The 20,904-nt window shown below is 43.8% G+C and overlaps 1 protein-coding gene, 1 long non-coding RNA gene and 1 pseudogene across 2 annotated transcripts; 2 read left to right on the top strand and 1 right to left on the bottom strand.

The window, feature by feature from the left end:
* Positions 1-657: 657 nt before the first annotated feature.
* On the top strand, positions 658-6,242 carry LOC133896334 (uncharacterized). Its single transcript, XR_009905745.1, has 5 exons — positions 658-1,170; positions 1,602-1,712; positions 2,161-2,205; positions 3,154-3,209; positions 5,784-6,242. It is a non-coding gene; the product is annotated as an uncharacterized LOC133896334 (long non-coding RNA).
* Positions 6,243-7,647: 1,405 nt separating this feature from the next.
* LOC133895053 (uncharacterized) lies at positions 7,648-10,018 on the top strand (annotated as a pseudogene).
* A 138-nt stretch (positions 10,019-10,156) lies between these two features.
* LOC133894979 (uncharacterized) lies at positions 10,157-13,877 on the bottom strand. The gene is made up of 4 exons (XM_062335201.1): positions 12,776-13,877; positions 11,291-12,700; positions 10,974-11,088; positions 10,157-10,705 (listed from the first exon to the last, which is right to left on the bottom strand). The coding sequence occupies exons 1-4, from the start codon at positions 13,493-13,495 to the stop codon at positions 10,488-10,490; spliced, it is 2,463 nt and encodes an 820-aa protein (XP_062191185.1). The 5' UTR covers positions 13,496-13,877; the 3' UTR covers positions 10,157-10,487.
* Between the last annotated feature and the right edge of the window lie 7,027 nt (positions 13,878-20,904).

Genomic DNA, 20,904 nt, shown 5'->3' with positions numbered 1-20,904 from the left:
CCTCTTTAGAAGAAACTCTCGTCGTACTTGCTGGAGCAAGACGAACTCTTGCTCCAACAATTGGCATTCTCTTAAGCATCTAGCAAGAACATACCACTAGAAGGACACCATTTGATTCATCTAAAACTATTCTATCTAGATTCTATGCAGCGACAATTTTAACATCTCCATTTTGTATGGAGCCACAATGCACCCCAGTAAAGTATAACCAGTAAAAAAAGATATATCTTTTCTCCTGCGTATAAAGCCATTAGGGCATCCTAAGAAATTTCCTTCACAGACGAGAATCCCTTCGCGAAACGATTCTCGTTCTCTTCAACGTACCAACGATTTTCGTTCACGGTTCCTGTCACAAAAGGATTCCCAAGGTCATTCCCTCCAGGACAGGATTCTCTCTCCTTTCCCTTCACGAATCCCTTCGAAGGAAAGCTATTGGAGATACTTGAAAATAAAGAAAATAAGAACAAGAAAGAAAATCAAGAAGAGAACAAAATAAAATAAATATGATTAGGGATGATCTTAGTATTCCTCCCTCCCACATCACGTTTTTCTTCCGTTCCCAAAATTTTCGTCCACCCCGCCCTCCATCCGCCCCTCCCGCATTCATCCGCAAGCCCCTTCATCCGCTACTGGGTGGGTCCACACACTCCTACCTCTCCCCAAACAAATGACCTCCCGCATCTCCCTCAACCAGTCCCCCGCAACCGGGCCAGCGCGCCGCACCTCCATCATTGCCCTAACCCCAGCCACGCCACCTTTGCCTGTCCCCACGCCCCCTCCCACAGGGCCAGGCAGTCCTGTGCCCCTCTCAGATCGGCCCAACCACGCCGCCACCACCCCCATTCCCCCTCCCTCTGCCACCACTGGCCTCGTTCCCCTCTTAGATCGGCCTAGCCATGACGCCGCCACACCCAAACCGCCATGCCACCACACCACACTTATGTTCCCTCACAATGACATCAACCACCTCATCATCGTCCAGGACGATGACCCAGCAAGACCATCCGTGTGCCCGAGGGCTTCAACTATGAGCTCTACAACTGCAACAACATCAACCACATCCTCAGGCCCAAGGCCTCCTGCATCTCCTTCAAGGACTCGACGTGCCGATGCTTCGGCTACGTGGTCTCCAAGAAGAAGTACATCTACACCATCAACGACGACTACTTCGTGAGTGCCCTCACTCTGTTCGTTTCCCTGTGATCCGAGATCTATCCCCATTTTTGGTCTGGCTTGGTCCGCACAAGCTGGATCTTGCCATAATTGGGTCCGGTTTGGTGGTGGTGGGGATCGGATCTGGTTAGGTAGATGACGGCAAAGGTGAGATCTTCAGTTTGTTGAATTTGTTGGGATGTCGTGTGGGATGATTTAAGTTGTGAGTTTTGAGCAATGCATACTTAGATTGGGATTTGGGGATGCAAAGTTGGCGTCTGTGCTATTACTCCTTCACAGTGGTCAAATATGCCATGATTCAGATTCGTCAAAATGTTGTGATCTGGGTAGGTAGAATGCATATTTCACGTGTTTCAGATGACTGATTGATGTATCAAAGTGCGAGCTCTCTTTGCTCCTCCTCCTCAGTTTTTTTCTCCTACATGCAGTACTGGTCAGGAAAGGGGGGGGGGGGGGGGCGAGGAGGATTACAGAGGAGTCGGTGCCAAGCTAGGAGACGAGAAAGCGGAGCAAGCTGGGCCACGGTGCAACAACATCTGGTGAGTATAGCTTGCTATCATTTTGTGCCCCAGAATTGTTCAAGTGCTGGAGAGAAGGATTTAGTGAAGCACTGAAACACCTCTAAAGACCAAAGTACGCTTGATTTGCTCACAGATACATTTTGAAGGTGTTAATTGGCAGAAACTATGTTGGGAATATTGTGGAATACCGGGATTTCTGTGTAACTTGATAACCACAAATACATTTAATTTATATTACCTACTTGAAAGTCGTACAACCATAGAGTTTACTTCTGTTATTTGGAACAATTTCACCAGATTTTGGGTATGTTTATGACTCTGCAACATAAATGCTCCATTCTATTTTTGCCTTCATTGATATGAACAAGCACATTCAAGACAAAACATTTCTTAATTTTAATGTTTTCTAGCAAATTGTAGAGTTTTTTCAGAATATTTAATGACTTATCTTCCTGTCTTTTGGCAGGTAAGAAACTACACTTCTGTCCCTACAATCAACAACAGCATTAAGGTGAGTTCTTATTAACAAAAGTTTTTCATTTGATGCTTGTAAGAACCTAGCATAGAACTTGACAGTGTTGTAATAAACTGTATAGTCTCTCAAATTAACATTTGTGTGTTTGAGGCCTTCACAATGTTGACTAAATTTCTCTCCCGCAGTTCCATGTTAGCTTATCTTGCGGTCACACCAGATACTAGAAATCTGTGAAGCTTGATCAATTTTTTTTTGCTGAAAACCTGAAAACTTGGACAGTCTGGTTTCCATAAAATGGGTTGGTTCATGGACACCATTTTATCCCCATCTTTTAAAGACTGACTACATTTTTACTTGGATATGATCCAGGTATCAAATCTCGAAGATATCAGTTTTGAAAGTTTGAAAACAAGAAAAGAGATAAATTAGCTGCTTGTCATTAACCACACAGGTCCTTTTTTGTGTGGAAAACACAGCTCTTGAACTCTGAGTCAGAACACTGGTTCACTGCTGAGTGCTGACCTTATGGTTTTTTGGAAACTGAATAATGCATCTGATCTCCTTAGAAATGAAGTTATCTGATATGCTATTATCGGTCCGGACCCTCCCTGCCATTCTGAGATTCTAATATTCCAAATACGGCTGTCCATTCTGAGTTGTTATAATTCAAATGAGCAATAATATTCTTGTAAAAAGAATGTTGTGTTGATGGTTTTAATTTAATAAGCTGACTGCACCAAATTATATAGATTAAACAGCTCTAGTATGATGGAATTGATTATAGTTACTTGACACTTTTTTTAAATTATCGTGAAGAGAGAAATTAAATAATGTGTTTCCCTGCCGCTCTATTCAGCGATATCTTTAATTGGAAGACTTTTGCTATTTGATGTGGTTAATCCATTAAAGTAAGAATGATCTGGCCAAAAAAAGATGATTGTGTATTTCATTATGCAATTCATGCTCCTCAATGTTCCTTTTCAGATGGAAGTAGGAACTGAAGATTGCTTACATATTGAGTTTGAATACAACAAAAGCAAGTAAGATCATATGTCTGTCTGTTTGTCTGTTCTGATAAGTTTCTCACTTTGGAAACTTGGTGGTGCTCTTTGGAGTTCTTCTAAATTATTTTGTGGACACTGATAACTCCAAACTGCTCAATTAGTTTTTCTTTTCTTTGTTCTAAAGATCAGTCCCCTTATAGAGCTTGTTGTTTTGCTGGGAACGATAGATTTTAGTCATGTCTGGTTTTGTTCTAGGACCGGTTGTATGGATCCTCATTATTACAAAACAACACCTTTTCTTCAGATATCACGGCCATAATATGTCATTATGTAACACCACTTATGGTTCAAAACCTGAATCTGGTCAAGTGTAGTTGGTGTTTTAGCTTTTTTTAGAAGAGTTGGTGCTTTAGCTTCCTGCCCATGTTGGACCGTCTCCTCCACCAAATTACTCTCCCCAAATCACGTCCTGGTCATCAACAATATTATCGTATGAAAATTTTTGACTTCCGTTGCAACGCACGGGCATTCAACTATAATTCAAGTGAGCAATAATATTCTTGCAAAAAGAATGTTGTGTTGATGGTATTAATTTAATAAGATGACTGCACCAAAATATACAGATTAAACAGCTCTGGTATGATGGAATTGATTATAGTTACTTGATACTTTTTTTAAAATATCCTAAAGAGAGAAATTAAATAATGTGTTTCCCTATCGCTCTATTCAGCGATATCTTTAATTGCATGACTTTTGCTATTTGATGTGGTTAAACCATTAAAGTAAGAATGATCCGACAAAAAAAAAGATGATTGTGTATTTCATTATGCAATTCATGCTACTCAATATTCCTTTTCAGATGGAAGTAGGAACTGAAGATTGCTTACATATTGAGTTTGAATACAACAAAAGCAATTAAAATCATATGCCTGTCTATTTGTCTGTTCTAATAAGTTTCTCACTTTGGGAACCTAGTGGTGCTCTTGGGACTTCTTCAAAATTATTATGTGGACACTTGGTAACTCCAAACTACTCAATTAGCTTTTTTTTTCTTTGTTGTCAAGATCAGTCCCCTTATAGAGCTTGTTGTTTTGCTGGGAACGATATATTTTAGTCCTGTCTAGTTATTTTTAGGACTGGTTGTATGGATCCTCATTATTACAAAACAACACTTCTCTTCAGATATTCATAGTTATAATCTGTCACTATGTAACACCACCTATGGTTCAAAGCCTGAATCTGGTCGGGTACAGTTGGTGCTTTAGCTTTTTTTTAGAAGAGTTGGTGCTTTAGCTGCCTGCCCATGTTGGACCATCTCCTACACCAAATTACTCCCCAAATCATGTCTCGGTCGTCAACAATATTATCGTGTGCAAATTTTTAACTCCCGTTGCAACAAACGAGCATTCAACTATAATTCAAATGAGCAATAATATTCTTGTGAAAAGAATGTTGTGTTGATGGTTTTAATTTAATAAGCTAATTGCACCAAAATATATAGATTAAACACTGGTACGATGGAATTGATTATAGTTACTTGACACCTTTTTTAAAATATCCTAAAGAGAGAAATTAAATAATGTGTTTCCCTATCGAGCTACTCAGCGATATCTTTAATTGCATGACTTTTGCTATTTGATGTGGTTAAACCATTAAAGTAAGAATGATCTGACAAAAAAAAAAGATGGTTGTGTATTTCATTATGCAATTCATGGTACTCAATATTCCTTTTTAGATAGAAGTAGGAATTGAAGATTGCTTACATATTGAGGTTGAATACAGCAAAAGCAAGTAAGATCATGTCTGTTTGTCTGTTCTGATAAGTTTCTCACTTTGGAAATCTGGTAGTGCTCTTGGGAGTTCTTCTAAATTATTATGTGGACACTGATAACTCCCAACTACTCAATTAGCTTTTTTTTCTTGGTTGTAAAGATCAATCCCCATATAGAGCTTGCTATTTTGCTGGGAATGATAGATTTTAGTCCTGTCTAGTTTTGTTCTAGGACCTGCTGTATGTGTCCTCATTATTACAAAAGAACACCTTTTCTTCAGATGTTCACAGCCATAATCTATCACTATGTAACACCACCTATGGTTCAAAACCTGAATCTGGTCAGGTACAATTGGTGCATTAGCTTTTTTTAAGAAGAGTTGGTGCTTAAGCTTTAGCTGCCTGTCCGTGTTGGACCATCTCCTACATCAAATTACTCCCCAAATCATGTCCCGGTCGTCAACAATATTATCGTGTGCAAATTTTTGACTCTCATTGCAACACACGGGCATTCAACTATAATTCAAATGAGCAATAATATTCTTGTGAAAAGAATGTTGTGTTGACAGTTTTAATTTAATAAGCTGATTGCACCAAAATATACAGATTAAACAGCTCTTGTATGATGGAATTGATTATAGTTACTTGACACCTTTTTTAAAATATTCTGAAGAGAGAAATTAAATAATGTGTTTCCCTATCACTCTATTCAGTGATATCTTTAATTGCATGACTTTTGCTAATTGATGTGGTTAAACCATTAAAGTAAGAATGATCTGACAAAAAAAATGATTGTGTATTTCATTATGCAATTCATGCTACTCAATATTCCTTTTCAGATGGAAGTAGGAATTGAAGATGGCTTACATATTGAGTTTGAATACAGCAAAAGCAAGCAAGATCATATGCATGTCTATTTGTCTGTTCTGATAAGTTTCTTACTTTGGAAACCCAGTGGTGCTATTAGAAGTTCTTCAAAATTATTATGTTGATACTAATAACTCCAAAGCTTTTTTTTTTCTTTGTTGTAAAGATCAGTCCCCTTATAAAGCTTGTTGTTTTGCTGGGAATGATAGATTTTAGTCATGTCTGGTTTTATTCTAGGATCGGCTGTAGGGATCCTCATTATTACAAAAGAACACCTTTTCTTCAGATGTTCACAGCCACAATATGTCATTATGTAACACCACTTATGGTTCAAAGTATGAATCTGATCAGGTGCAGTTGGTGCTTTACTTTTTTTTTAAAGAGTTGGTGCCTTAGCTGCCTACCCATGTTGGACCATCTCCTCCACCAAATTACTCTCCCCAAATCATGCCCCTGTTATCAATAATATTATCATGTGCAGATTTTTTACTCCTGTTGCAACACACGATAATATTGTTGAGACAAGCATCTTTAGATACATATTCAAATAGTGGTTCAGAAATTGCTTCTAATTTATTTTGTCCAAGTGATATAACGTAGAAAGGTGTCAGATTGTCCTGCAAGAAATATTCAGCACATTCCCTTGTTTGAACCAAAACAAGTGCAAATAAACTATTTGCCACTAAATAACCATTGAATCTACTGTTCGCTATTGAATAGGTCCGATTTCCTTCAATGCTATAGAACACTAAGTTTTGTTTTTTTCTTTCCTTTTGTGCCATCGTCTCTGTTAGGCATGTTATGGAACTCCGTTAGATTCTTAAAAAGTCTATCTCCTATTTTAATATGTGAGTAGTTTTTCTCGTGCCACTGTTGCTAATATGTGGTATATATTCAATTTGTTTTTTCAACTTTAAATTGAGTGTTAAAAGACTATTTCTGGTAGCTTTTGTTTATCGTATACTAGCAATAGAAATCACAACGGTACGAGTAAAATTTCTCATATACTAAAATAGAGGCAAAATAGTCTTTTTACAGCGTCTAATGGAGATCCGTAACCAGCCTAATAGAGATGATGACATAAAAAGAAGAAAACTCACTATTTGATGGTATAGAAGCAAATCAGATATATTCGACGATTCAGCAAATTATAGAACTAGTCGCTATTTAGTGACAAATAATTTATTTTCTCAAACAACAAAGATGTTAAGGAGACGTGGGACCAAAATTTTCTAAAACAAACATCGCTGACTCCCTAGCACAAGCAGAACTCGCCGAACTCCCCGTCAACTATGACGCTACCGAAAATGTGGTCATTATACTGGTTCCAAAAATTATCTTCTACAAAGAAACGCTAATTTGGAGAAAAGAAGCGCCTAGATCTGTATATGAGATAAAAACCATGTATTAATGAATTGAAAAAGAGGGACTGTTTGGTTATGGGCCAAAGGAAGCCAGACTAATTTTGGTCGTGTTCTGAAAATTTAGCCTCTCTTTGATTTAAGATCAAAATTTGATTATGTCTAAAAAAACTAAAATTTTTATGGCATTTCTAAACAAATTTCAGACAGCCAAATCTTACGCCAAATTTTTAACAGCCAAAATTTAATAATGCCCTGATATAACTCTAATTAAATTTTTGCTTGGTCTGTTGAGACAAAAACCAAACAGCCTTATAATACCTCTACATATTTCAGCAAATTTCCTCCTACCCAACGTAGGCAAGAATCTGCGTAGCAATGCAATTTTCATTTATAAAAAGATAATCAGAAACACAGGAAATCAAAGACAATGATGGATTGTGAGTCTATGCCAGAAGCCAATGGGCAAACAAAGATGACGAAAAACACGAGGCATTACTGTGCTCTCTTGTCCAATGATTCCAAAGAAGTAGGCAACGTGTTCACCAATTTCCGAATTGTTTCCCTCCACAAAGGCAAATATGAACTCCAGATGAGTCGGCATACCTCACCAATGGTTAATAAAACACACAAACACAGCAAGGAATATATATAAAAAATGTACAAGGAAAATAACTAATGAGTTGGACTAAAAATCTAAATATAGCACATGAAACAAGACAAGGAAACAAGTAAATCAAACATCGGACGGGTGAACAGAAGAATTACATTTCAATTGAATGACTTTGCTGCTTCCTTAAAGATGGGCACAAATTCCAAATACTCAGGCCTCGTTTGGATGATAGAATCTGAAACGTTTCTCAACCTTTATTAGATCAAGTTCATCTGACTTCACCTAAAATGAAGTCACCGTGAATTCAACCTCATCCCCGCCGTGTGTAGGATCCAATGGAGGGAAATCCCTCTTCCACCTCCCGACTCTTGGGGTGAAGACAAGCAACTTGTCCTCATCCCGACGTCCGCCTCCACCTCCACCGCCCTCGTCCCCGCCGCCGCCGCCGCATCCCCCGCCTCTCGGTCCTCTCCCCGTCCCTCAAGGACGTTACTTGAACCGGATCTGTTCTATAGGATCGTCCCGCTGCATCCTTGACTAATAAGGAGGCAACCAAGGACCTCCAGACCCTGCTCGTGCCGGACACCTTCGCCCCTGCTGCCGCGCCGTCCTCCTCCCCGTCGCCGCGCGTCTTCCACCGCATCCGCGTCGCCGCCTCCGCCCTCCGGATCCTCCGCATGCTCCAGCAGCCCTCAGCCCTATCCCCCGCCACCGGGGATCTCCCCGCGGGGGGGCGGGCGGGTGGTTCTCTACTTCACCTCCCTCCGCGTCGTCCGCGGCACCTACGAGGACTGCCGCACCGTGCGGGCCATCCTGCGGGGGCTCTGCGCGGCCGTCGACGAGCGAGACCTCTCCACGGACCCGGCTTCCTCCCGGAGCTCGTCGCGCTCCTGCCCCACTTTCGCCGCGTGACGCTCCCGCAGGTCTTCGTCGGCAGCCGCCGAGGAGGTCCGCCGCCTCCACGAGTCCGGCGAGCTTCCTAGCATCGTTGCCCCCACGCCACCCTCAACCTCTCTGAACCGCGCCCGCTGCGGCGGCGAGCGCTACGTGCTCTCTGATGGCTGCGACGGGAGCCACAAGCGGTACAACCTCAAGGGCGGCGGCGGCTTCCGCGCCTGCACGACTGCAACGAGAACAACGGTTTGTACATTTGAAGCCTCATGATCTTTCTCAAGGCACGAGCTCCTTGCCTGCCTCCCTGCACCCGGGGTCATCGCCATTGCTTCGTGCGCCTGTTGCTTGTCCATGGACAAATGCTTTCCGCATGGATAATACAGCAGCGCGTTGCGAACACAGAACGATACTCGTGCGTCCCGCACGCGTAGACGCGGCGTGAAGAGGAGCCGTCGTCCGGCATGTCCTCTCTATACGATTGCTCCTGCTCGTTTCGTTGTCGCCCTGGAGCCGCGGTCACCAAGGGCATGGGCGGATTCTCCTCAGGACGGTTGGAGCGTTTCTTCTTTTTTGCCTTGGTCCGAGAAACGGCTGCAGAGGAATTTCACGGGTGAATCGCTCCACCTAGAACCAATCTCCCACTAAACATTGAATGGAATTTATTACTCACCTACCACTGCCTTATCCTTTCGGCGCTGCCCGCCGGCCGCCGACGCGAAGCCCACGCCGGACTCGCGGCTCTGCTTGTCCAGAGAGCAAACGAAGAGGAGCATGGCTTAGAACGCGGAGAGATGAGCTTATAGGAACTGGGCGTGGTCAAGGAAATCCACCAGGGGAGGAGATCGGCGGCGCCGCAGTTCTTGGCCGGCGAGGATGTCGTCCCCCGATGCGTGGCACGCGGTCGAGTGGCGCGCACCGGCGCAGCTGGGTTCGGGCGCGGGCGATGGCGATGGCGCTCTCGCCCGGCGCAGGCTCCTGCGCGGTTGAGCGAGAGCGGCGCGAGAGGGAGAGAGGCAACGGCCTTTGCTGGTTTGGCGTCGCGTTGAGGGAGGTGGGCTGCTCTGCTCTTCGCACAGAAGTGCAGCCGTCTATAGGATCCGTTCGGGTAGAAGAAGAAACGGGAGAAGGAAGGAGGTATGTGGCTTGTGCTGGCAGACATCTGCGAGTTGGGAACCAAGAAGCGGTGACAGGTGGCAGTGCCGTGGTGTTGTCTCAAGAAGCAAGAAGATATTTTATATATTGTATTGAACTCATTTTTAATATTGTTATTGTAAATAAAATACACAAACATCATGTCAGCCCAAAAAGGCTAAGTAATCAATTGCACCATTATCCTTTACTTTAAGAAATCGAATCCAGATAGCAGTTTATATAGGTGATTCTGATTCAAAAGAGAGACATTTACAGAGAGATAACAGGTCCTCGGTCACAACAGCAAATAATGGAGAAAAGAACCACATTGAAGGCAAGACATCACTGAAGCCAAAAAGGGACCCAAACAGATGCTACATTTCCCTTCCTCTCTTGCAGTATTTTCATTTCTACTTTTCTTTCGTCATCTCTTACAAAACATCGGTACATATAAGATACAGAATCTAGCTACCTACTTTCATTTATACAAGAAATTACAGTTTTTGAGTTCAAGCATCCGCCTCAAAATTGGCTTGACAAAGTTGACAGGAGAGGAGGAAAAAAAAGCCCCACAGCTTATCGAAAAGCCAATATGATGCAGCGATTATGCAGCCAAAGGAAAAAAAGGAGTATTGCCCATGCCATCCACACGAATAAGTGAACAGCCCACATTCTTCTTAGTCGAGGATAGTAGAAACAATATCCCGAGCAGAGTCAGATATCCTAGCAGCCTCAGCAATCCTGAGAGCCATGACAGATTTGTATGTTGCAAGCTCTGCATTTGCCATGAGAGACTGAGCTCTACTGCGCAGACGAACAGCTGTTTCTACAGCCTGTTTTGCCACACGTTCAACTTGCGCAACTCTCTGCAAAGCCATCTCCTCTTCAGCATCGTCTGTCAACCAGAATGCACAAAAAAGTGAAACAAGATTATTCCACCTTACTAGAAGCATAGTCATGTGATAAATACCTGTCACACGGAATAACAATGGGAAACTCACTAGCCAGAACAACAGAAGGTAGAAATTAAAAGTTATCTCATGGTTGGATTTCCATATAAGAAAAACGACTCAGAATAGAAAAACATATGTACCAACAGATTTAAATCTAGTTCACGACATCCAATAGTAGGGCTTGTTATGTAGTAGGAACTAGGAAAGTACCTTGCAAGAAGGCTTCAGCCTTTCCACGGCCAGCTTGGCTTCTTTGTCTCTTGAAAGATCTCTTTCTCTTCATAGCAGACTTTTGTGATAGTTGTCCTCGCCTTAGCGGCGCACCCTAAGGACAAACCACCATATTAATTAGATGATACAATGAAGGCTATAGACAATACGAAATAGCTGTGATAAAAGAATTAAACTTGGTAATAGGTAGCAAGTGTATTAATTAGATAATACAATGAAGGCTAGAAAATCGAGAAACAGAAGGACGCAATAAGAGAATAAGCCTTGTAATAGGTATGGCTGAACTAAAAAATTACCTGAAATATCCTTAGCAATGGTGCAGCTCTCTTAGACCTCTTATTTGTCCAATACTCATACACAGCAAGCACATTATCATCCTTTCCTAAAGCAGGACATCTGGAAAGAAGCTCACCCACATCATTTGTTCCTTCAGAATTGTTGTAGGCATCCTTTTCAAACGTGCTTATTATCTTTTCAAAATCATCGTAAGAAATATGCTTCTGTTGAATGCTATTTTGATCAGAATCTGCATGATTCAACTGAATGAGCCACCGTTCATCCTCCGAGTCCATGTCATAAATGGAATCCCTCGAGAGAGCTCGCCCGACTTCATCATCCACCATCCTGATATAGTCTGGCACAGGGCGTGCGAAAGGATCTGTTACATTCCCTTCCATGTAAACAGAAACCTCATGTGCGCCAGGAATTGGGATTGTCTTCCCCTGGGAATTGCGCTCCCGACCCACAACATGCAACTCTTTGAATAAAAGCCAGTCCCACTTATCTGTGAACTCAAGCTTCCATGCATCGTCAACTGCCCACATGCAGGCATGAGTATAACGGTTAATGCCATTCAACCTCGGATCTGAAGGTTTAAGGGTGTATCTAGTAACTCCTTGTATCTTCACAACTATACACCACTCCTTGGTATCTGATAGTTCTAGCATAACTTCGGCACCATCTTCCCTCCAGCACCTATCAGCTTGAAGAATTAAAAGGTTCGCTTTGCAGTGAACAGAATCTATGTTGTGTCTGACCTCAGCCAAGGCCAGCCTTTCATTCATTCGCTCGACAGGACTCTTCAAAGATCTCTTTTTCCTAGTTGATCCCAAGGGAGTCGAAACATCACTTTCATCCATGTTTTCAAGGAAATCAAGAGAGATTTCTAATGCTGCTTTAGGTTGGACAGGCTCCACAGGAGGTCCTTGTGTTGATGGCAGTTTCGCTTCTGCTTGGGTGGCAGCTGTTTTCTGCTTCATCCCAATTGCATTGTCAGGTAATCTTGTCATAGGCCGCTGCCGATTTCGGGGATGCCTCATCGAGCTCCTCTTCCTTTGATGCTTCTTTAACCTCAGACCATGCACCACTACTCCAGCAACTTGTTCAAGGGTCACGAAGTCCTGAACCACTCTGTGAGGTTCATTGCTGCCTAGGTGAGCAGTGGGTTCGGCAATCCCAGTGCTCTGAGACCCAGAATCCACATCCAAAGTAGTGTGAGGATAGATTTCTTCAGATACTGCAACCAGCAGCCTGCTTTGCCGAATCACAGCTGACAGATACATGGAATCAAGAGCTACCAAGGTATGCAAGGTCTGGAAATATGAAGGAAGCGCTGAGAAATTGACTGACAACAGCGGTTCAGATTTCTTGGCACCATAAAGCACACACCACCCACAATGCACCAAAGTCCTATGTAACAACGCAGACTACAAGAAGCACAAGTGTTACACCAATTGTTCAAGGAACTAAAAGATGGCAGATGAAGGCTGTAGAAAGCTTACGGCTCTCCTGCGCTGGAGCTTGACAAAGTGCAACCCGTGTGACGCAAATGCAGCGGCAACGCCAACAGATGAGACAAAAGAGGCTAGGTTCCGGACCTTGCCCCGCTGGCGGCTGCGACGCATCCACCGCAGCACAGGTAGAAGAAGGCCCAGGAGCCGGTGAGAGCTCCGAGAGCAAGACGTATCAACGAGGACGGCGAGCGTGACAGGGCCGGCATGAGTGGCAGCATCATCCACCAGTGCCGAGAAATGCGCATCCAAGAAGCAAGTTCTTGACGCAAACTCCCAGGAGGAGTACTGAATCGCGGGGGCGAGGTCGTTGGGGGCGTCCGGCTCCGGCTCCCGCCAGAGAGGGGCGACCTTCGATCGCTCTCCCCTCCTCCTGGTGTACACTATCCCAAACCTCCTGCCCTCCCCTTCGACAGAGACCTCGGTGGGGAGCCTCCGGCGGCGCTTCCTGCTGTACACGATCCCGAAAGACTTCGAGAGAGGCGGCAGTTCCGGCTTGGGACAATCCTTGTCGTGCTGCTGGCCGTTGTCGTGGTCGTCGTCTACGTGGAAGGCGGGGGCGTCCTTGGCGTCCCAGCGGATCCGGTCGGCGGCGAGACGCTTGCCGGAGCGCAGGACCCTGGTGGCGGGGTCGGCCTGGTCCTGGGTCAGCGGCTTGGGTGCCTTGGGCATGAAGACGCGCGTCGTGCGGCGGGCTCCGGCGGCCGGCATGGGCTCTCCCTCCTCGTCCTCGCCTCCGTCGTCGGCCCTCGCCTCCGTCGTCGTCGGGCTCGCCCTCCCCACGCGTAGGCGGCGGTGGGGGAAAGGGGGCTGCGGGTGGGGATCCGATTGCGATCAGATCCGCCCTGGTGGAGTGGGGAAGGGGGGATCGGTCGTCCTGGGTGCGGAGGCGGAGTGGAGGTGCGGTGCGAGGGAGGGAGGCGGGGGCCGCCACAAGTAGGAAGGGGTGGTTGTGGGTCGAGTTGCCGCCGACTAGCCGCGCCGCCCGCAGCCGCCGAAAGGAGCGCCAAGCGAAGGACGAGAAGCTTCGGGGGTGGCTAGGGTTACAGCGAGGCGACGGCGGCGTGCGCGTGCGTTTGTGATGAGATTGGGCCGGTCGTGGGCTGTTTGGGCTGTGTTTTTTGGATTCCGGATCCCCAGAAATGAGGCTTCATTCGCCGCCGTACGGAACACCGACCGCCCGTTCGGAACTAAGCGCCGGATAGGTCCGGAGAGTTCAATCCAGCGAGCGCGTACAGACGGGTGTAAATTTGAATTACAAGGAGATTCGTAATTCATCAAACTAAATAAGATTCATAGTTTTACATCTGCAAAAAAAATGAACAATTAAAAACAGTATTTGGACAAATAAAGAATGATGTCAGAGCAAATCAGTAGTACGAATATAAATGGTTGGATTAGCCTCCACAAAAAATCTTATACGTTTTTTTAAGAGCAAAAATGCAGAGCGGGTCTTTAAACTTGTCTCTGAAATTATATAGGTCGCTAAACTCTTAAAATATAGATACGAGTCTTTAAACTTATTAAGTGTGTAACTCAATGTCCAAATCTCTCTAATCTGCGTGTACACACCATCTTGGATCCAATCGTGTGCTTATGCTGATTAGGGCGATTTAGATCTCAAGTGTCACACTCAACAAATTTAGGACTCAGATATGCATTTTAATAGTTTATGGACCCAAGTGACATCACGGGACAAGTTCAAGTACCATTGATGTATTTTACTATTTTTTAAAGTGTTGCATAAGCTAAGAAATGTTGATGGCCTTTCCAATCATTACGTTTCCCAAAAAAATTGTTGCATCAAATATTTCAAATTGTTGCGTGCGTTTCAAAAAAAAAAATTAAATCTAGATTTCATGGAACAATAAAGAAAGATAAAAGAAAAAAGTATGATAAAAGAACAACTAATGGGCCATACATACGAATTTGGGTGGTAAAAAATGCTTAGGCCCTATTCTTTTAGTTTTGAATCGTAGATTTCAGCTTTTAGATTTTTACAATTCGAAGCTGAAATAAATAAACATCTGGATTGCTGGATTGTAACAATCTGAACTGCTGGATTATAACAATCCAGCAGCCACTAGCTTGTAGCATATTATAAAGTTCGAAAGACCAAAATGACCATCAAACTTCTAAGATAATTATCCACTCTGCCACTCTCCCCTACCCTGAGTCACGCACCCGAACAAAAATCGGCCAGTGCCATGACCAATGATAGACGAGGTTAGCGGCTTGTCGGTCGGCGTGCTAGTCGAAGGTCATGTGCAGCTGTGTCGTTGCCGTGCTGCCGCCCACCCCCTCCTCCCGACCACATAGACCCCCCCCCCCCGGCTTGCTCTCGTTTTCCTGCCACTCCGCCAGGCAGCTCACTGCCAGTTGTGGGAGACCATCCCTGGAGTCACATAAACACAATCATACTTCTATTTAAAACCTCAAAGTTGTCACAAAAGAACAATAATAGCAACAAAAAAGTACATAGGGAGAGCTAGTAAATTGTAAGAGGTATTTCATAGAAAGTCTATTAGTTAGTTCAATATTAAACAAGATCCAAAACTTTTCTAACGAAATACTCCCAACCTAAACAGTTCCTAATTGATTTTATCATATCGAAAAATGTTTTGTACGATCTTATCTTTAAGAAGGTCGATCCAGCAGAAGATGGCAACCCTCCAAGGCTTGAAGAAAAGCAGTGCTCAGGGCTGCAATCTCCTGGTTGTGTCTATCAAGTGATGGTGTAGGGTTTGAACCATCTGAGCATACTATGTTCAGTGGGAAACCTTAGAGCCCAAAACTCATCTTATACAGCTAAAATCAACAATGATGTAATTGGGGAGGTTAGATTTTGTTCCAATTTGATAGGCCTAGGTCAAGCCATTCTCATCCATCATACTGCTCAACATTTTTATGATACATTCTAGGTGCTATTGCTGGCACCCGACCTTGAAAACAGAGAAATATACAAAATTGGAGATATTGCTATATTATTAGTGTTGGTGTGCATATGTAAATATGACCTAGTGTAGGGACTAAAATGTAAAAGGGTAGTAAGATAAATGAAATACCAGAGAAGGGGATCGAGTAAGTTCATCCAGAAAATTCTACATGGTATCAGGGTCGGGTACTGTAGCAATAGAGGCAATCTCTGCTAGAAGCTGGCGGTAAAGCTCGAGCGACCAAGGAGGAAGCCGTTGGTGCTCGGATTAAAGCTAGGCTAGCAGAGGTGTTGCACAGCGGGAGAGCAGGCTCGGTGGAGTGGCTTCGTGCGGGTGCGGATCGGCGATGAGTTGTACTTCAGTGGCGGTGAGGACGTTGGGTCGAGTGGAGGTGCTGCAAGGGGAGCTGACAGTGAAGGAACATTGGCATGGTGAACCGGCAGTGCACGTGGGTGCTGGTGGCGTTGCGCATGGAGGTAATCAACAGCAGCAACATGTGAGGGCGTGCTACTCCTGTGAGGTGAGGTGTTGCTCCTACGCGTGAAGGGCTACATCAAGTGAGTGCTATGCAGCGTTGTTGGTCGTCGAGTGTTGCATGGAGTAGCTGGTTGATGGTCTTGTTGTTTGGGTTGCCAACTAGAGAGGAGAAGAGGAGATATTATTGTTGTTGTGGTTTGATTTGGTGGTGGCTGAAACAGAGAGGGATTGAAGAGTGAGGGCACTCGATTGGAGTTGCGTTTGGGAGTGTCTAGGAGCTGGAGGTCTTGTGCTAGTGGAGGTACATGTTGTTGAGTGGTGGTGTTGTGCTATTGTGTGCTCATGAACAGAGAAGAAAATGGCATTTTTTTTCCTCATCCAGGAGCTTGGTTCTTTCGGTGAAGAGCTACTGATTGCTACTAGCCAAGGTGTTGCACTTGTGAAACAATGGAGGGAAATCAGGGCATTGAACAAGTGCTTGGAAAATTGGTTGAACTGCTTACTGCAAAAAAGGATGAGGTCACATCCTCGAGTAGAGAAATTGTGTCCCACACAGATGCAATTCAGAAGTTGGAATTGATGCCAAATGATATCGAATTGGAGAGCATCAAGAATTATTTGGCCTGGTCTAGAAGAGCACTATTATTGTTGAAGGCGAAGAAACTTGAGGGCTTTATCAATGGTGTATTCTGAGGAAGATGAATCTTGCTATAACTGAGGAAGATGAATCTAACCTAGTCACGGTCCCAGTTGCTGAGTTAGAAGAATTGAGGAAGGTAAAGGGGAAGAAGAAAAAATCAAGATCAAATGATCAAGGGACAAGGACTTCAAATTCATATTGGATATTAGATTTGGGTGCATCCAGGCATGTCACATGTACATCAAGTGAATTTGCATCTTATATACCATATTGATATTCTCATAGAGAGACAATTCAGACTGCTGATGGAACATCTCGACCTATCAGAGATGTGGTGATGATGACATACTTTCCACGGATACACGCATTCCTCCTACCACACAACACGCTGAACAGGTGATAGAAGGACCAATAACGCGAGCACAAGCACACCAACTTAATCATCAGATGAACTTGTTCCTAGGGCTGCCCACAAATGTTTACAAGAATGGATTACAATTTAACTATTGTGATAATTTTATTGTCCTTAGGAACCATGGAGAAGAACCACACAAGCCCAAGTATATAAGTGGAGGCGAGTTCAATTCGGATTCGGCCCTCCGGACAGCAGCAAATAATAAAGGCCATACTGTTGATTCCGAAGGATTCTCGGGGCCCATGAGTACTTGATGAAAAGATAATTTTGTCTACTTTCAGATGGATCTGGCCTTATCTCGAAATTCCTCCTGAGCTATCCGGAATCATTAAAGAGAGTCACGTCTATTTTCCAGTCCGAATCAAACTTGGGCCTTGTATTAGAGTCCAATTCGGCTTCCTGTGTTTGGGTCGAAACTTTTCCTCTTCTATCTCATAAATAGACAGCCGCACCCTCTTCTAGGGTTTGGGGTTTTGATAGAATAGATCTAGCTTTTGCTACTTCGCCTTGTAAACGCGCGTGTCGGCTCGACCGTTCGATTACTCGTTTTCGGAACCCCGCCACTTCTGTTTTCAGATTGTGCTCTTCATCTATATTTGCAATTAAGTTGCTTGTTCATCTTGTTCTTGCTAGTTCTTCGATTGCTTGTAGGAACAAATACCCTCGTGGTTAGGTTGATCGTGCTCCGAAAGATCACGAATAACTTCTGGAGTTGGTGTATCGATCGCTAAGGCGCAGCGTTCTTGGATGGTATAGTCGGATCGTCAACGTCTATTCCACCTAAATCGACATCTACCCCTCTCATCGAAAGTTTGGGACTAGCGCATCTATCAAGTGGTATCAGATTTCAGGTTGATCGGTGAGAGACTTCTAGTTTTTCTTTTTTGCTTTACCTACTGTCCATAAAAACCAAAAAAAATAGTAGATTAGTTTTTTTCCCCGTGTTCCAAAACACGTTGTGCCTTTTACTAGTTCTGTGTATTCGAGGCTTGTTGAGTTTTCGGTTGCATCGTCATGTCTAGTTGCTGGTCTTAGCGTCTAGTCCTTTAGAGTTTCGAGTTCTAGTCACATTTGTGTCACCACCGCAACCACCACCACCACCACCAGAACCATCGCTGCTGCAATCCTCTCCACCACCACCACCAGAACCATTGCCGTGTTTATTTGCATCATCTGCTCACAAACTGAGTTGTAATCTGCAAGTGTGAGATCCTTGAAAAAATAAAGAAAAAAAAGAGCAGAAGTATACCTGTGGTAAAAAAAAAAGTTTTGTGCTGTGAATTGTTTGTTTGGGAGTTCTTTTTACCTTAGTGGAGGATTTCGAGCTCCTGCAAAAAAAAAAGAAAGAAAAAAAAGTGAAAAAAAAGAAAAGATGACGAAGAAGGAAAAAAAATAATTCAGAAGCTTGTGCTTGTGTTTTCTGTTTCGCTTTTGATCGATGACTTTGTTTGTGCCTAGGCTCGCGTCTTTAGTACGGTCTAGCCTAGGACCAGCACAGTACCGTCGTTGAACGATTATTCAACTTGTTTTGACTTACGTGATTCTAGTTTTTCCTTCCTACACTTTCAGCCTACCTAGAGCTCCACAAATACGACTACTACTTCACAAGAACTAGCAACTATAGCATCGATACAACCATTCGCTGAAGGTTGTTCCTATCTTTTCGGCTGCTATCACCTCCTGTTTAGCTGGTAAGAACAAGTAAGAGCTTGGTTGAACAGGTTGAGAGTGAGAGAATTGACATACCCACATTCGAGTAGTTCATAGGGCATATTCTTGTGATTTTAGTGCTTTGCTATTTTTTGTGATTTTTCACTAGCAATGGCAGAATCTCCGAAGAATGCTATGCCACCACATTCTCCTCGTACCAGGGGCATCATACAACTCTTTGAATGCCAAGTTAGACTGCACACTGAAGGTCTGAATGAGGATGTGCAAGTGACCAATGAACGACTTGGTCAGTTGGAGGCCGCTCAAATTGATACAAATAGCAAGCTTGCAACCTTGGAGACTTCTGTTGGAGAGATCAACACCTCTCTCGTAGGGATTTTGCAACGCCTAGAAGAGATGGGTCGTGCCCCTCCAGTGGCTAGCACCATTGCGGCCACTAATGGCAATCTTCGCAATAACAACGGTGATTTGCGCAGCAAGGTAGCAGCAAACAACGACAACTATGCCGCTGATTCCGAGCTTGATGATGTGGATGCACGTGATCGACGTCGATTACATTTCAATCGCATCGGCATGGGTCCTATACTCCCACGCCGCGAGGTACGTGACAATGATGAATCACTAGGAAAGATTAAATTCACTATGCCACCTTTTGATGGGAAATATGATCTTGATGCTTACCTCACATGGGAACTAGCTGTTGATCAAAAATTTGATTGTCATGATTTTCCGGAAGGTAAAAGGGTTAGGGCTGCCACTAGTGAATTTACTGATTTTGCTTCTGTTTGGTTGAGTGAATATCGTCAAAAGAATCCAAATAATACACCACAAACTTGGGATGCTTTCAAACGAATCATGCGAGCTAGATTTGTTCCTTCATATTATGCGCGTGATGTGTTACATAAATTGCAAGAATTGAGACAAGGTAGTAAAAGTGTAGAAGAATACTATCAAGAGTTGCAAATAGGTATGTTGCGTTGTGGTTTAGAGGAGGGAGACGAGGCTGCTATGTCTAGATTTATGGGTGGTTTGAATCGTGAAATTCAGGACATTTTAGCTTACAAGGAATACAATTCTGTCACTCGATTATTTTATCTTGCTTGTAAGGCTGAAAGAGAAGTGCAGGGACGTTGCAGTAATGATAGGACTAATGTTTCTGTAGGTCGAGCAAGTTCATGGCAGCCGCGCATAAGTGCTGCTCCAACCAGCCGTGCTTCTGTGCCTTCTCCTACCAACAGCAAGCCACGCTCTTCTACAACCAATTCTGCCTCTCGAGCAATCAAGGCTACAAAGAGTGCTGCACCAACACCAGCAAAGAGCGCTTCTTCTGTTGCATCTACAGGGCGAATGAGGGATATTCAATTGGATCAATGCAAGGGTTTTGGACATGTGAAGAGGGAATGTCCAAGCAAGCGCGTCTTGATTGTGCGGGATGATGGTGAGTTTTCTTCTGCTAGTGATTTGGATGAAGATACATATGCTATGCCTGCAGGTGACCATGCAGGGAGTGAAGATGGTCATGATCAAGATGACGAGCACATTGGTGCTGAAGATGCGGACCGCTATGAGAGCCTCATTGTGCAGTGTGTGTTGAGTGCACAAATGGAGAAGGTGGAATAGAATCAGCGACATACTTTGTTTCACACTAAGTGTGTGATCAAGGAACATTCATGTCACATCATCATTGACGGGGGAAGCTGCAACAATTTAGCAAGCTCCGAGATGGTTGAAAAGCTTGCATTGAACACCAAACCGCACCCGCAGCCATATTACATTCAATGGTTCAACAACAGCAGCAAGGTAAAGGTAACACGGTTGGTGAGAGTACACTTTCTGCGACGTTGTGCCTATGCAAGCATGTTCTATGTTGTTAGGTAGGCCTTGACAGTATGATAAAGATTCTTTGCATCATGGTAGAACTAATCAATATTCTTTCGTGCATAAAGAAAAGAAAATTGTATTAGATCCTATGTCTCCTAGT

This window comes from Phragmites australis, chromosome 16 (assembly GCF_958298935.1).
Source record: "Phragmites australis chromosome 16, lpPhrAust1.1, whole genome shotgun sequence".
Taxonomy (NCBI): domain Eukaryota; kingdom Viridiplantae; phylum Streptophyta; class Magnoliopsida; order Poales; family Poaceae; genus Phragmites; species Phragmites australis.
This window is presented reverse-complemented; position numbering and strand designations above follow the sequence as displayed.

Bases quoted from the DNA above. Each gene is read 5' to 3' on its own strand.
- LOC133894979 (XM_062335201.1), bottom strand. From the start codon at position 13,495: ATGCCGGCCGCCGGAGCCCGCCGCACGACGCGCGTCTTCATGCCCAAG. The intron at 12,701-12,775 runs GTAAGCTTTCTA...TGCTTCTTGTAG, and splicing joins AGCTCCAGCGCAGGAGAGCC to TCTGCGTTGTTACATAGGAC. The intron at 11,089-11,290 runs GTAATTTTTTAG...GTTTGTCCTTAG, and splicing joins CATTGCTAAGGATATTTCAG to GGTGCGCCGCTAAGGCGAGG.